The sequence below is a fragment of the Topomyia yanbarensis genome, chromosome 2, assembly GCF_030247195.1.
Source record: "Topomyia yanbarensis strain Yona2022 chromosome 2, ASM3024719v1, whole genome shotgun sequence".
Classification (NCBI taxonomy): domain Eukaryota; kingdom Metazoa; phylum Arthropoda; class Insecta; order Diptera; family Culicidae; genus Topomyia; species Topomyia yanbarensis.
The window spans coordinates 151059425-151077541 of NC_080671.1; the positions used below are offsets into that span (position 1 = coordinate 151059425).

General features: G+C 39.7%; 1 protein-coding gene across 11 annotated transcripts in view; it reads right to left on the bottom strand.

Moving 5' to 3' along the window:
• Positions 1-18117, bottom strand: part of LOC131681750 (chondroitin sulfate proteoglycan 4) — a 40492-nt gene that overhangs the window by 12470 nt on the left and 9905 nt on the right. For 10 of the 11 annotated variants that reach the window (XM_058962750.1, XM_058962743.1, XM_058962745.1 and 7 more), the window contains exons 2-7: positions 17335-17620; positions 6041-6237; positions 5750-5980; positions 5282-5683; positions 3965-5223; positions 3750-3909 (exon numbers count right to left, since the gene is read on the bottom strand). In XM_058962750.1, the coding sequence (XP_058818733.1) occupies positions 3750-3909; positions 3965-5223; positions 5282-5683; positions 5750-5980; positions 6041-6237; positions 17335-17410 (2325 nt within the window). In that variant the 5' untranslated portion in view covers positions 17411-17620. Of the gene's footprint in view, positions 1-3749; positions 3910-3964; positions 5224-5281; positions 5684-5749; positions 5981-6040; positions 6238-17334; positions 17632-18117 lie in introns of all 11 variants that reach the window. The other variant, XM_058962748.1, reaches the window with a different exon arrangement.

Sequence of the window (18117 nt, forward strand, 5' to 3'; positions counted from 1 at the left end):
TTTTAATAATATTATTCCAAATAACAAAGGACTCGCAAAAATCAGTTAACTCCGAAGCCGAAGAAAGTTAGCTACACTATCGAGCAGATGATATTGTATTTTCAGAGGCTGGCAATGTTGGAGCGTATCAACTTGGCCGAATGTGTTTTATCTTTAACGAATTCTAAGTGAAACCTAACACAGATCGGAACAAATCCATACAATACCGACACCTGGATAAATATGAAGTATTGATAAATCGGCTCCTTACAAAACCACTAAAAATTTCGCAGAGTTTAAATAAGGTTATAGGATCAAAATTTGGTCGACTTGAACTTTAAATAACGTTATAGGATCAAAATTTGGTCGACTTGAACTTGACGCACTTCTTTGCACGACATTCAAAAAATCTGAAAAATCCTCATTTGACTGCGTACAGAAAGATGCCTCTTTTTTGTTTTTGGACAATTACTCTTATCAAAGTGTCGTCCAAGCAAGAGGAACACACAGAAATATCTGATTTGGCAGGCTTTATGTACGTGTGGTTTGAAAAGCGACACTTTCATTGCAACCGAGACCGTCAACCAGGAAATTTACGTCGAAGAGTGCATGAAAAAACGATTGCTACCTTTCATGAAGCAACACGATTGTTCCATGCTATTTTGGCCGGAAATAGGACATGTAGGGAAAACCGAGGAGAGTTGAAACAGAGGTGAGCTCAAACAACGCCCATTGATAGCGAATCCATACCGTTAGAAATCTGGCCAAAGTACTTAGGTTGTACATCTTTCCTATATGTTTAATAAAAGTAAATACTTGCAAAGTTCCTAACGGTATGGTTTTGCTAGAAACGGACTTTGTTTGAACTCTCCTCTATTTCAACTCTCCTCGGTTTCCCCTAGTGGTATGCCGCCAAGAACGTTCAGGTGGCGCCCAAGGACAAGAACCCTCCCAACACACTAGAGCATGGTCCAATCGGGGAATATTAGTCCATCGTCAATCGAACCTGAAGGAGATCCAAAACTGTTTAAGTAGACTTGCTGGAGCGAACAAAGTGGACGAGATGGCCGTATAGAATTTGATGGCAATAGTTAAAAGACATTCAACCGAAAGTTTAACTGAATAATTTTCCGTATTTTATACCAAAAATTGCTTTTGTAATAATAATAAAATTAATCAATTTACATGCATTCTTGTTTGATCAAAATTTGATCATAGACTACGCCTTTACTGTCACTTAGCCCAATGAATCTGGGTTCAATCCCAGCCGAGGTCATTAAGTGTTTCTGAAATGGAAACTCTGTGTCACATCTTTTTTCGCAAAGGATGAAGAGCCGTTGGTCCCGTTCCATGTGTTGATGAACCGATATCTGGTTGTTGGTCACCTCTTTGGCGCCGGCGGTAGACACTCAGTGCAGACAGAGTCCGACGGAAAATAAACTAGAAAAATTGACCAAAACACACTTCGAAAGGAAAAAAATCATTTGAATTTACGGCATTAAGTGTAGCCTACTATAGTTCTACAACAAAAGTTTTTACGCGCTGCACGTAATAGAAGAGAACTATTTTTTTCCAATAGAGTTCGTGTTAAACCGTTTCGGTGTTCGAAAAATCTACAATGATGGATGGGGCCCGTATGCTGGACCTCCTGGGCCAGTCATTTCTCTTTTCAACCCTTCGCATACCTCCCCCATGATCTCATAAAAGCGTCCTAGCCGATAATCTAGTGAAATGGGGGAACTCATTCTTTTCTAACATGTGAACCGTCTATCCAACATCAGAATCGCGGTCCGCACGAAAATCTCACGCGAGTATGCAAACGGCCTCATAGTTATACAAACAAATTTATAGACGCGAAAGTGTATACACGCCATCGCACGCGACGTACAAATGCCCACGCTATCGAACACGTTTACGTACAAAAAATAAAAAAAAATCGAGTCCGTAAAAATACAAACTTGGTCACAAAAACGAACATGCAATCACGATCATTCGCGCAAATCAACGCTAGCAAACATTTACACGCCCCAGTAACAAAGTTAGCGTGCATCATTTAAACACTCATTCCCACGTGATCATTAATCGTCCAAACTCTCGGTCCTAGCAACCTAGGCCCACACCCTGAGATGGACCACAAGTTTCAGGGCGCCATAACCGGGTACTCTTCAGCATCCGCACCGTACAGTCAACATTAAACATTAAAATCACGATCCGCGCGAAAATTCTAGTACTAACGCGAGTATGCAATCATCTACAGGTTATACAAATGCATTTATACACGCGAAGTTACATAGTTGCTACATATAAATGATCACGCGACCCGATAACATACAAACGCTCGTGATCTGCGCATTAATACAAACCGCTATCTCGTAAACCTAAAAACGACCCGGTGGTTAGCTCAACGTGTTAGCCCTTTCGAATTTATAAAGTCTCCAGCGCGAACATATAAACGCTCGTTCCAACGCGATCCTGAAGTCTCCACGCTCCACGCGATCCTGAAGTCTCCACGCTCCCACATATCAAATTGATCGTGATGAAGAGCAGTACAGCGATCTAAGACAATAAATATCCGTAAAATTTTTGGCTATCCTGAAGATGCATCCCAGTGCTCGAGATACCTTACCAACTGCATAGGAGACGTCTGAAGCAACCAAAATTCGTTTAAGGGAGCTGCATAAACTTCTCGTTTCAAGTAATTTTACGATACGTTTCACATTATAATAGTGGCTTAAGTAGCTTTCAAATTCAATTAAAGCTTAAGCGGCGTAAAAGTACGCTTAGAACTTTATATGAACTATAAAGTATTATCCGAACTTCTGGTTGCTTGGGCTGTTGTTTAAACGAAAATTGAGAATCCACTTTCACTCCCAGATCGCTCAGTTAACTGACGCATTTGATTTCTGTTTCAAGTATCATATGATATCACCGAGCACTTCTTCGGGTCTACACACAAGCGGTTCGTATTACACTAATGAGCAAAGTCTTGAGGCTGCTGGTGAAGAAATCTACAATCCTCAATTGAACGAATGAAAAGAAAAAATATGAGATCTTCCGCGTAGGAGTCTTCAGAACCAGATGAATATCATTGAAGTATAGCAGAAATATCAACGGTCCTAAGTGGATTCTTGGAGGTATTCCTGACGTAGAAGAGATAAGAGGTAAGCGCAGATTTTTGACGTGATAATATGATAAAGAAAACTGAATAAATTAAAAAAAGTTGATATGTCAACTCAGTCATCAAAAGAATCACAATTGAAAACAAAATACTAAAGAAACACTCTTTTCATCAATAAATTTTCTAGCGGGGCTCATCAATGTTAGCCAAATTTGGCGAGTTATCACTAAAGTAAGAATACGCAACGAAGATACCGCGATAATGATGTAGATGTCATTGGGAAAGGGATGAATCATCCAAATTGCATGGAATTCCTCCAAAACAAAATTTATTGGGAAATCTTCAAAGCGATATTGGAGAACAGTGGAAAAATGACTAAGGATGCCATTTCAAGGGTCAGATACTGAAAAAAAGCTGCCGGTGCAGTTGACCAGCAACTTGTACATAAGTTGATGACATACATATAAATATTCCAATTTTCATTCTAGAGGAATAAAAATCGCAAAATCAGTATTTTCTTTAAATTACAATAAACACAAAACGTTTTCTTCTCCTAATGTTTTTTTTTTAAACCAAACGGATTCTTCCGAAAATTCTATTGAAAATGTACCGTTTCTAAATTGGCAGGGATTTAGAAAAGCTAGAAACATACCTTGAATTCATCATGCTGAGGCAAGTCGGAGGAATGCAAGTATCGTATTTGACCGAGCAGAAGTTGAGTGCTGCTGAACGAATCCACTGAGATCCAGGAAGAATCTACCGATCGTAATTTTTGCAGGCTACCGTAAACAGGTGCCTGGACTATGTCGTATCTAAAATTATAAAAAGTAAGAATAGGTGCGACATATAATGACGGCGACATCCAACCTCATATCGACGTTCTCCTCGTCTGAATTGGGAACAAAGGATAGGTTGTGGGGCGTGATCAACGCCGAGGATTTATGAATCAACACCAGTCCCGTATTATTTATCATCCGTAGCTGCAGTGGCAACACGGAAACATGAATGGTACTCGCCGGGCTAGTTTCCATGCCATCGGATACTTGAATGTTGAGATCGAATGATGCATCGTCCGAACCTTTGGTGTTAATCAGGTACGTAACAAGTCCTTCGTTGACATCCGACTGGGAGAAGGTCGCAACTGCTCTACCGTTCAACTCAACGCGACCTTGCTGAGCTTCTGAATTGGGGCTCATCAGAATGGTGTAAATAAGCGAGTCCGGTGAACTATCGGGATCATCTGCCTGTAGAAAGTCTGGACCAATGATTTTCGGGATGCCTTGAGTCACTCGCAGTAGCTTGTTCGACGGTAGTTTTAAAACGGGAGGGTCGTTAACCGGAGTTACGTTGACGTGTAGTACAAATCGATGCTTTCCCTCAAGATAGGGAGGCAGAGTATTTCGTGTTGCTGAAACTAACTGCATGTCGATCATCATATGATCATTTAAATTCTCCGCTCCATTGTGAGTGTATTTGACTTTATCCGTTGTGAGATCGATGTGTGAAAAGAATTTCATTTGAGTCGCTGATGCGTTGCCGTCGGATCCATAGGAATGAATCGTGACTTTCCCATGCTTAGGTGGTTGAATTATGTGGAATATGATTCCCGCTTCCTGGACCCCCATTTTAGCATAATCGAAGAGAATTGCAATGTATTTCGGCGAAAGAAATGCGATCCCTCCTTCCATGACTTCCATTGGGTTTATCATCATCAACTCCTTTTCGATCACCAAGTCAGACCGCGAAAAAATTTTGAAACTGTCAGAATAATCCGCTTTTATGCAGTATGCTTGGTCACAATAGCAAATGAAATCATTGATTCCCTGGTGATGACAGATACCGGATGGAATGCAAGGTTTCTTCTCAAGACAAGGATATCTCCAGACGCAATCGACGGTAACTCCGTGAGTAACTTTGAAGTTTGGGAATCCCACTAGCTGATCATCTAGAACAATGTCCCTAATGCAGCCTTTCAAATTGGAGTCCGTTGCTCGGGCACCCTTCATAAAAGCTTTCCGTTTCTTTTGATAGTCGAATCCACCGATGTAAAACTCTTCTTCTAGCTCAATAAGTTGACTACTTCCATTGGCGAATGTCGCGCTGTTTATCACGTCGTCCACCGTAATCTAGGTGAAAAGTCTTGTATTATATTTGAAAAAATGTAATTTATTTACGAATACTCACATCTACCAACATTGGACTGTACGTTATCGACACGTTGTGCCACTTCCCATCGGACACGTTTCGATCGGGAATCAGTTCAACCGCGTTTGATCCTTTACCCACCAACAGGCGCACTTGACTCTCCACGATCTCTAGTGCCATAAAATCGTACCTAGCACTCGAAGGGATGTTGCTCAACAGCATCCCAAAGGGTTCGTTCGTTCGGAATTCCATACTCCAGCGATCACCAGATCGTGAAGTCGGTTTCTGTAGAATTACGTAGCTTTCGTCGTCCAAAAAACTGATCGGAGTACTAGCATCAGCATCGAATTCCGGTGCACAGATCCACGATACTCGTTCGTTTGTTACGTGACCGGTTCGTTCCCTTGCTCTTTTGAAGATGTTGATGTTATTGTAAAAGATCTAGAAAAGAGAACTTGTAATAACAACCCCGATTATTCTGATTTTCCAAGCAGGTATAAAACTTACATCAGCTATACAACCTCTAAAGTTTTCTGATGTGCCGAGATATGCTGCGGAGTATTCTCCCACTCCTCCAATAAAAACTCCAAAGTGTACATTCAATTCGGTCACGTTGGCTGGTAACGTTTTGGTCGTAAAGTACTCATCGATCTGCATTGTCAAATTGGCCGCATATCGAGATATCGAAATATCGTGCCATTGAAGATCGTTGAACTTGAGCGTTACGGGTGACCACAACTACAATAGAACTGACTTCAGAACAATCAAATTTCGCAACTTGTACCGTTTCATACTCACATCCGTGTGGTATTCATCGATCTTGAAACTAAACCGGATCCGTCCACCGTCGATCGTGAGCAGCGAGTAATCCGTCCGACCGGCCGTAAGCAGAATTAGAGCGTTGTCTTGGCGCGACCGGAACCGCAGTCGAATGTTTGTGGAAATTTTCGCTTCCTGTAGGGGCATCGCTACATGACTAGCACCGTAAAATGATACTGCAAAAGAAGCGACCAAGAGAAATAACAAATTAGGTTCCATTCCGCAGTTTAGTCGGTAAATAAAATAGTTCAAATGCCTTTGCCGGTCGGATCAGCGACTTCCGATGCCGCTGCTGTTGATGGATGGAAATGCTATAGAGCGGATTCCAGCAGCAGATCGTTACGTTTCAAATGCGCCTCAATTTGGCTGTTTCCTCTGTTTTTAATTTCAGATCCTCCCATTTGCCAACTTAAATTTAAACATGAATTTGTTTTCCCTTCCAGGCCTAAAGCGGTTCATGTAAACGATCCGACAATGGAAGTCACTCAGAATCACGTGCATCGGCAGAGCAGCATTTATATATCAAAACAAAGTCTCCACCGCGACGGCGGCGCTTTCCAGCTTGATGAAATACATATGCGTGTTGAATCTCGTGATTCGTAGCTTTGAATAAGAAGACAAGGGGTCGGTGCGACACTCCGAGCTTCTAAGAGTTTTTTTTTGACACCAGCCAGAAAATCTATGAGATGATATGATCAACCAGAAATTCAAGCAGCACTTGAGTGAGAACATATTTTAAAGATTGTTAGTTTTACAACTAGTCAACATGAGGGCATGTTTCCATAAATAATCATTCAGCATATGGTATTCTATAAAAAGAAGACACCAATTTGTACGTTAGTGCTACACCGTATATCGTTCAATATCGATAGAAAGCAATGTAAAACAGATGCACAAATAGAATAACTGCTCTAGCATAACCGATGTTGGGTTGCTGTAGGCAGTGTTTCTCCATCATATTATTTATATTTTGGTTCCTACGTTGTTTATTTTTGCCCTTTTATGATCTTGAAGATCGCACTTGAAAGTTGTTTACAGCATTTTCAGAAGTACTACGTACAATCCAAAAGGCAGCAGCTGGTGGTAAGGAAACAATCTTGGGTTGTCTGGTCACACTAACGATGGTTATTTATTTAAACCAGTAATAAGTGCAAGTAGTCATACGATCTTTACTCGTGTTCGATCACTGTACACTATTTTTATACTTTCGAGCGGAAGTGTCATCGTTAAGTGCAAAACCGACCGGTAGGTATAGGAGTTTGCAACGGAGAATAATACAACAGCAGAGCAGCTTTTTCAAAATACAAAATACAGAATAACATATTTAGACAGAATTCTTAATTGTTTTTACAATTCTTATAAAAAAAATGTATAGAAATCGCTCAAACTTTCAAGGTGTTTTACGACGCCCGGAGGGCCAAGTCTTATATACCAACCGACTCAGCTCGACGATATGAGACAATATCTGTGTGTGTAAGTACGCGGCAAACTCTTATTCGTGTTTCTCAGCAATGGCAACATTAACAACTTAGACAAATGTTTCGCATATCTCCAGAAAGCTCATACGAATATCTTTCCAACAAGCTATAAATTGTTATAATCGGAATATCATCAAAAGAGATATTTAACATTGAATTTAGACGAAAGATTTTTACCATTGTCCATAGCCAAAACAGCTAATTTTAGGCTAATAACATCTTCGGAAATTTAATAGATGCGATATGCCCTTTCTTTTGATATTGTGTTTTAGCAGGTTAATCCCCCTGTAAGTGAGAAATGTTCATCAACTTTCGTTTCTATGATTGTATTGAGATGATGCACTCAACAAATTTGTAGTTCTTAGTTTTGCAAACAACTTTACTAAAGACACCAAATATCTAACTTGAATAATATAAAAGTTATAGCATATTGTTTGTGGATGATCCTTTGCTGCCTATTTGTTGTTCAATATATTGGGTACGCCACTGACTACAAATGAGTAGAAAGTAAAATTGTTCTACACTCTTTCACAAGAATCGTCTTCGAATACTCTCTTTCTATTATAATAATTATTAGGATAATTTCGGGAGAGATGCCGCGTCAGGAGAGATGCCGCACACTCTATATCTCGTATATGGGGTCATTTTTATACGGTAATATGGTGTCCCTAGACGGGGCTCCGAAAGTGACATCTCTTGGAAGTGTTGCAACCAAGCCGAAGCAAGTAGCTCCTGGTCTCGGAGGATTAAACTCAGAGAAGGAGTTCCCAGCACTTCCCGGAACATCAAAAATCCCAAGTGTTCCTCTGTTTCAGTTCGAGAATAATCGCGGCACTGGAATTCGGACATTGTGGACTGGATAATAAAAACTTTCAATATAACTGATCCTATTAAAAGTCTGTTGTTAGCTCTTCTACCTACAGTAAAAACATTTTTATAGCAGTTGACTGCGAAATGGCCCCTCCTTTCAGCGATTGTATCCTTCGATGGCTAACTCATCGAACGAGGTCACGGATTTGATCACTATTCTACAGTGGAATTGCAGAAGTATCATCCCAAAAATAGATTCTTTCAAATTTTTAATCAATAGCTTGAGATGCGATGCTTTTGCTTTATGTGAAACTTGGTTAACATCCGATATAAACCTTAACTTCCACGATTTTAATATTATTCACTTGGATCGAGATACCACCTACAGAGGAGTACTTTTGGGGATCAAAAAGTGCTATTCCTCCTACAGAATTAACCTTCCCTCAATACCAGGCATTGAAATTGTCGCTTGTCATGTAACAATCAAAGGCAAAGATCTTTCCATAGCTTCCATATATATTCCCCCCAACACCGCGATTGGGCACCGCCGGCTACATGACATCATCGAATCCCTGCCTGCACCGCGACTTGTTTTAGGAGACTTTAACTCTCACGGTACGGAATGGGGTTGCCTTTATGATGATAACCGTTCTTCTTTAATTCACAATATTTGCGACAACTTCAATATGACAATTCTAAACACGGGTGAAATGACTCGGATCCCTCCCCCACCAGCGCGCTAAAGTACATTAGATTTTGATTTGCTCGACCTCGCTACAATTAGATTGCGCGTGGAAGGTAATCCCTGATCCCCACGTTAGCGATCGTAGTCTCGATCACCAACAGCTCAAGACCATTGGAATCAATCAATATTTCGTACAACCTCACACGAAATATCGATTGGAAGAGCTATGCGGCCGCGATATCCGACAACATCTAATCTACCCAAGAACTTCATCCGGAGGAAGAGTATAGCTTTTTGGCTGACTTGATTCTCGACTGTGCGAATCAAGCTCAGACTAAGCCAGTACCCGGCGCGAACATACAAAAACGTTCTCCCAATCTCTGGTGGGATAAAGAGTGCTCAGACGTGTACGCGGAGAAGGCAGGCGCGTTTAAGACCTTCCGGAACGACGGGTTACCCGCTAGTTTTCGACAGTACGCGACGTTAGACAAGCGAATGAAGAGTTTGATGAAAGCCAAGAAACGCGGTTATTGGCGCCGGTTCGTCGACGGATTAACAAGGGAAACATCGATGGGAAACAGCCCGCCGTATGCGAAAACCGAAACAGTACTAATAAGAGCGTGGAATATTCAAACCGTTAGATATTCGATTTCGCCAAGAAGGTTTGTCCGGACTCTGTCCCGGCACAGAAGATCTACCGCGCCGCGTCCCCTCACGAAAACGCGAACGAAACACTTTTTTCGATGGTGGAGTTCTCACTTGCTCTCTTGTCGTGTAACAATAAAGCTCCAGGGTCAGACAGAATCAAATTCAACTTGTTGAAGAATTTGCCAGACTCTGCCAAGAGACGCTTGTTGAACTTATTTAATAAGTTTCTTGAGGCTAACATTGTCCCACACGATTGGAGGCAAATTAAGGTCATCGCCATCCAAAAACCAGCCTCCGACCACAATTCGTATCGACCGATCGCAATGCTATCCTGTATTCGGAAGTTGTTCGAGAAAATGATCCTATCCCGCCTCGACAATTGGGTCGAAGCAAATGACTTACTGTCAGATACATAATTAAGCTTTCGCAAAGGCAAAGGGACGAACGATTGTCTTGCGTTGCTCTCAACCGAAATTCAAATGGCCTATGCTAGCAAAGAGCAGATGGCATCAGTGTTCCTAGATATTAAGGGGGCTTTTGATTCACTTTCGATCAATATTCTTTCAGAGAAGCTGCACTAGCATGGTCTCTCAGCGACTTTAAACAACTTTTTACTAAACATGTTGTCGGAAAAGCACTTGCATTTTTCGCATGGTGACGTATCGACATAATGATTGAGCTACATGGGCCTTCCCCAGGGCTCATATCTAAGCTCCCTTTTATACAATTTCTATGTCAACGACATTGATGAATGTCTTGACAATTCCTGCACGTTAAGGCAACTTGCAGACGATGGCGTGGTGTCTGTTACGGAACCCAAAGCTGTCGATCTACAAGGACCATTACAGAATACCTTGGACATTTTGTCTGCTTGGGCTATTAAGCTGGGTATCGAATTCTCCACGGAGAAAACTGAGCTAGTTGTATTTTCTAGGAAGCGCGAACCAGCACTACTATAGCTTCTATTAATGGCTCAAACTATAGCTCAGGTCTTCACAGTAAAATATCTAGGAGTTTGGTTCGACTCGGTATCTGAAACAGAAATACCAGCACAGGATCAACTTTCTTCGTACAATTACCGGAACATGGTGGGGTGCCCGCCCAGGAGACCTAATTAGGTTGTATCAAACAACGATACGGAATACGGATTCTTCTGCTTTCGCTCCGCCGCAAACATACATTTCATCAACCTCGAAAGAATTCAGTATCGTTGTTTGCGTATCGCCTTAGGGTGCATGCAGTCGACCCATACGATGAGTCTCGAAGTGCTGTCGGGCGTTCTCCCGTTGAAAAATGTCATATCGATTGCTCATTCGATGCGATATCTTGAACCCGGTGGTGATTGAAAATTTCGAAAGGCTTGTTGAGCCCAATTCTCAGACCCGTTTTATGTCCCAGTACTTTGACTACATGGCGCAAAATATTAATCCTTCTTCTTACAATCCCATCCGTGTGCATTTCATAAATACTTCTGAATCTACTGTTTTCTTCGACACATCCATGAAAGATGAGATTATTGGAATTCCGGACCACATACGCCCACAAGTGGTTCCAAACATTTTTTACAATAAATTCCGACAAGTCGACTGTTCTAAGATGTTTTATACTGACGGATCAAACCTCGAAGGGTCCACTGGCTTCGGTATTTTCAATCAAAAGTTCACCGCCTCCTACAAACTCAGTGACCCCGCTTCAGTTTACGCAGCAGAACTAGCTGCTATTCAGTATACCCTTGGAGTCATTGACACATTACCCGCAGACCATTACTTCATCGTCTCGGATAGTCTGAGTTCTATTGACGCTATTCGCACGATGAAACATGGAAAGCACTCCTCGTATTTTTTGGGGAAAATACGGGAGCTACTGAGTGCTTTATCTGACAAATCATTCCAGATTACCTTGGTATGGGTCCCTTCTCATTGCTCCATTCCGGGCAATGAGAAGGCGGACTCCTTAGCTAAGGTGGGTGCCCTAGAAGGTGACGTTTTTGAAAGACCAATTTGCTTCCTCGAATTTTTCAGTTTTACTCATCAGAAAACCCTTGAAAGTTGGCAAACCTCGTGGAGCAATGGGGAGCTAGGAAGGTGGCTACATTCAATAGTCCCTAAGGTATCGACGAAACCTTGGTTCAAGGGGATGGATATGGGTCGTGACTTCATTCGTGTGATGTCCCGAATCATGGCAAACCATTATACGCTGGATGCACATCTCCGGGGTATTGGGCTCGTGGAAAGTGGTATCTGCGCTTGTGGCGACGGCTATCACGATATCGAGCACATTGTCTGGGCGTGCACCGAATACAGTTTCGCCAGGTCTCGGCTTATGGACAAAATTGATTTCAAATGAAATATACAATGCTCTGCTATCGAATTTCATTCAGTTTTGACTTTTGGTTTCGGAGTTACAGGTTGGTCATTGCGGTCACATAGAAATGGTTGATAAAACCGGTAAAGTCATAATTCCTCAGAGCTCTATTGAAATGGACATTAAATTATTTCGATTCGCAGATCTAAATCACAGATGACCAACCAAAGATTCTTTGAATATGTCCTCTATCGACAATTCCAGAAATCCCGGTTTCTGGGCATATTCCACAATTAAAGTGACATCGGTTCTTCGGTAATAACTGAACGGATTTTCTCAAATCAAGTCTCAAATGGTTCTGCTTTCCTTCATCGACCCCGACAACCAAAAAAGCTTTCTAACGCATCCTCCCGTCTCACTCTAACAACCCTTTCCTTTCCTGTACATCCTAACCAATCCTCATTGCAATCATTGCCATGAAATTCTGTTTTCTTTCAGGACAACAACGTTTCGAAGGCATGTTAATTGCTTAGTTACAGGTGATTTCAGAGTGCAACTAGAAACGCTCTGCACTCTGCGCCTGTGAAATTATGCAGTTAACCCATTCATGCCCATGTTGTTTGTGGACAACAACGTTTTTAAACAGCTATAACATTTGATTGAGGCAAGATTTGCTCACAAAAACAAGTAAGGCTAATAAATGTGACTTTTGGCTTTCATTTGAAAATTAACAGTTACAAGGATCAGCTCTAGAAATGAAGTTATTGCAATTAGTCTGATTGAACTCCGATGGAGCAGTGCTGCCAGGGACCGTTTACGTTGACGACGGAAAATGAATTTTGCATATATCTTCGTTATGTTGCAATATTAGTGTAAACTGATAAAACTTATCAATTTAGACTGTTTTTGGCTACGTTTTCCACGCAGTTGGACTATTGTAAGTATTCTAGAAAAATTGTAGTGAGCATTGAAAGGTAAAAATTGAGCTGCTTCTAGCACTGCAAGGAAAGCACCTACCTTTATTAAAAAAAACGCTTTTAATCCACCTAACAGTGTGATGAGACATTTCTTATAACTCTTATCACTCTCTTCGGATATTATATCGTTTGAGAACATTTAGAAGTTGATGCTTCGCGATGTTTTTGATAACACATACAACATGGGATAGTGGCAGGACTCAGAGAATCGCTCAAATCAGCATAGGACAACATCAGTGCTAGAAATCTCAAACCAAATCAATGGGAAAGCGAAAAAGTGGCCAATAAAATAAACATACAAACGAATTATTGCTAATGCTCTGTTAATAAAATATCTAAATTCCTCAATAAATGCATTGTGGTGGGAAAACTGAATTTTCCTAAAGGGGTTATGTATATTGTACTGAGCCAAAAAAATCGATTTTTTTAATCGATTTGAAGTTTATACTTTACTCAAATTTACAACGCGACTGAGAACTAAGAAATCAACGCTTTTTCTTGAAAAAAGCGATAGTAGCAGTGATACCATTCAAAGAAAATCAACAGTGAATATTTCCAGACTTGGTTTTATTTCCTATTTAAGAACTATTGTGTTTTTTACATCCTAGATTGCATGATTCAGTGATCGAAACCCAAAACTTCATAAAGTATTTGAAATTATTAAATTAAAATTTGTGTTTGCTATTGAAATTGACAAAATGATAGTATATATAGAATATAGTCCCTTTGGCGTTGGTTAATTTTTCGGTCCCATCTATCAGCATTGAAGTATCGCCCTTACGTTTTTTTACAATACCAATTTTACAATTTGTGGGAGTTTGGTGAAAATCGATGTCCAAACGACATAATTCCGAAACCGTAATTTTTGAAGTTTTAAAATTATGTGTCTTTAGCAAATTTGTTGAGACTTTATTGTAGTCATGAATATTAACCTGAGAAAATTCACCATAAATACTTCTTGGACGATATACCGTCAAAATTACTTTATCAAATGATGCGCTGTTCGTTTGTAAAACTCTTCGAAGATACTAAACCTCCGAAATTGGCGGTTTCAAAATGATGCTATCTTGACCTTAAATTATTGTTTTGGAACATTTGACCTATACATATAATTGGTCATACAACAAAAATCAAATTCTCATCAAAATCGACCAGGACCTGCTAGAGTCGAATGGAAATCGTCATTTTTCATAAATTTCTCTCTACATTCGGAAAGTGTTATCCTCGTTATTAATCATATTACGTTTTCGTCTCAACTCGACGCATTCCCAAAATAATAAACCTGTTTTAATCCACCTAGTGGTGCAATTGTGCTTTTCTCATTTGTCCAGACTACGATTCCATGGCTGGTTATGTTCAATACAATGGTGGAAATGAATATTACATGTTCAGTACGATTTGCACATACGTACAACGGATCGACAGCCACGATCTTGAGATACTATGTGATACTGAAACATCGCTTGACCGCCGCTGGTTTCAAGCGATGTTTCAGTATCACATAGTAAGATCCGGGAGGTCCGGGTCCTGCCGAAAATTTTCAACCTGTTAAGAAATTTTAAACTAGTTTTAATTTTAAAACAGCAACCCCTCACTGCATACTCCCTCCGGGCCGGTATGATTGACGATTTTTAGAGTGATTGCATAACCTTTCTATACGAGAAAGGCAAAAAAGTCTAAAAAAATCAATTTTTTTCAAACATTATTTTTTCGAGTTTATATCAAATCTCAATGGTTCATGCATTATAAAGTCATTTGGCATCAAAAATACAAATTTGATTTTGAAAATTTTTCATTTCAGTTTATATGGGAATTTGCTGTGTGATTGCACTCTTCAACTCCTAACTCCGGAACCGGAAGTCCAATCAATAAAAAAAATCAATTGCAGCCGATGGGAAGGTTGTACCTTTCATTTGAGACTAACTTTGTGCAAATCGATCCAGCCATCTCTGATTAACAGAGGTCATATTTTTTCCACATACACACATACACACACATACATTTTCCTATCTCGACGAACTGAGCTGATTAGCATATGACACTCGGCCCTCCCGGTCGGGATTAGATTGACGAATTTTAGAGTGAATGAGAAAGGCAAAAACATTTTTAGCAAATGTTTCATAGACATTAAATCAATTTTAACTTCGCTTCCTATTAAAAAAAAGACCCTTATTACAGTACATCTCTACAAAAGCGAGCTCAATTTGAAAAGAAATCTGAGGATTATGATTGATTACAGAACTCTGGAATTTTCTAATGGAATGTTTTCAGGCAGGAATTTGATATTGATGCTATTAGGAAACTGTGAAATCAAGACCAACAGATCAATTACATATCAGGACCCCATTCCGACAATTTATCAAAAGTCCTCATGATGTTTACAACAACAGGTTATCAATGTACGGATCAGATAATTGTTATTGTAATATTGAATTAAATCAGTCTGCATCAATAAATTTTCAACTTCAATCCATTTTTTGTGTGGGGGGGGGGGAGTTGCATGGTGTTAAACCCCAAAACCTTCTCTTGGCTACGCCGTTGCATGGAGTTATTTATTTCGCTTTTCATTTTCCGATATGTTTCAGATCGATCCGATGGTCATAAGTTAGAAAAATTGTAGTCAGAAGGTTCGCACAAATGAACATTTTTGCACTGATAAGTTATCAAGTTCTTTACAGACAACTTGGAAGTGTTCGGTGATTATTTCTAGCGGTTGTAGATAGTAAAATGAAATACAAAATACGTTTTATCGTAATAATGTTTGGCTTATTTCAATGGATTATTACTATATTGAACAATAAATAGGCCATAACTTTTAAAGTATTCAAAATAGATATTTGAAGTCTTCAGTAAAGTTATTCGCAAAAGTAAGAGCTACAAATTTGCTGAAGACATCATTTCGATATAATCACTTCCAAGAAAATTTGTGAAAATATCTCACTCATAGGGGGATTAATCAGCAAAAGCACAATACCAAAAGAAAGGGCATATTGCCTCCATTATATTCTCCGAAGATACTATTGACCTAAAATAAGCCGTTTTGGCGTTAATAATAGATTACATGTTTTTGGTCATATTTCTGGCAATGGGAAATGATAAAAATCTTTCGTCTGCCTTTAATGTTAAATATCTCTTTTGATAACAGTCCGATTTCAACAATCTATAGCTTGTTCGAAAGGTATTTGTTAAAGCTGTCTAAAAACATATAAATTGTTAATCTATATTGTCAATTTCAGCAGATAATTTAAAAAAACTGCAAAAAACGCCATTTTTACGCATTTAAACATTCATATCTTGGAAACTAAATATCAGAATCAAAAACAAATTAATAGCGTTCATACTGTTTTTTAGTTCTTTCATTTAAAATTGGTTTGGATAAGATCGGTTCAGCCATTGCTGAGAAACACGAATGAGAATTTGTCCGTTACATACACACACACACACAGACACACACACACACACACACACACACAGACATTGTCCCAAATCGTCGAGCTGAGTCGATTGGTATATAAGACTCGGCCCTCCGGGCCTCGGAAAAAATCTTGAAGGTTTGAGCGAATTCTATACATTTCTTTTATAAGAAATGTAAAAAGGTTGTTCGAGTTTCTTGACCCCACCGTTTCAAAGGAAAAATAGTTTTGAAACCCTACATGCACAAGAAAAAAGTTGGGCATGAAAGGGTTAACATCTCTTCAGAAGGTTATTGTGCTCTTTGTAACGGGGGTGAAATTGTAGAGCGATGGAAGAAACGATTCAGATGAGACTAAAATTACAACACACTTATATTCAGAATACAGTGAAGATACGATTTTATAAGCCCTAAATTTTGTTTGCCCCGAAAATCTCTACCACCGATTTTCTCTGTCTCTCACGAGCAAAGTTATGGGATCAAGTCTTGGGACTGAAGAAGAATATAGTATGATCTAGCTTATATGTTGCCTCTTCGTATTTAATTGAAAATATGAAAATAAATTTTTGTATCGATTACATTGCGTTTAACCACAATAAGAGTAAACATTGAAATGTTTTAATTTACTGAGCAATAAGATCAGTAAAGGCTATTCTACCATTTATTCCGAGCTTTGAATAAAATATCACCTTTTGAAAAGCTTTCTAGGAATTTTTCGAGTGTAACAATTTTTGAAATTGGAATCAGGCTTGGTTAATCACCGACTAATCTTCATCGTGTTTGTATTATTGAAACAAAGCTCAGCTCTGGTACGACATATTTCGTAGCCGAATCTATGCGCGAATTGCGGTGGCAATGAATCGATCCTTTCTACTGATACTGGAAAACAACAAAACCCATTATACCAGGTCCATCAATTAAACACTAAAAACAACTAGCCCACTCTAAATGATACTTACCCTTAACGGCATCGATAGCAGCGAGAAGCGAGCAGAGAGCAACGATAATCCACAGGCACACTTTCAATTTATCCATCCTTTGGTGTCTCGATGCAGTGTATCTCTGCTTAAGCGTTGGCGTTTTAATTAGTCGACTTTTTACTTGACGATTATCAGCGTTTCCGTACAATTTATTACACTTATTTCGATTTCAATTGACTTTCAACGATCGTCACTTCATTGAATTGTCTCCCCTTGCATTTTGCTGTTATCATATTTCTTCTGTGCAACCGAATTACAGTTTGCGCTGAAACCACACTAATTAATTGAAATATCACATTCATCTTCATCAGTTTATCAGTCTGACCCTACATATGTAGGTGTAGAACGCTGTTTACTAATCGATTTACACCACTAATCGCCGAGTGTCGCATGCTGGTCAAAACATTCTTGTTCTCACTCGAGAGCTTCCCCAGCAGTGTTTGTTATGCTGTTCGTTCGACGCTTCGGCCCACCATAAACAAACAACATGATTATTCTCAACACTGCCTGCTGCGGTAGCGGGTGGGATCACCGCAATGGCCAACAACTAGCGCCTACGTGTGCAGCATATTTCGAACATGTCACCCTTCTATCTTAGCTAGTTCGGCGAACAAGATCTTTGAATGATGCTTTTTATTGTCTGCTGTAAAACAGGCTATTTTCGATCGGTTCGAATAATGCACCAATTTTTCCCCAATTTTTCTGAAATAATTTGAGATGATATGACTACTAGTTTAATACATGGAACCTGAAACAGCGTTC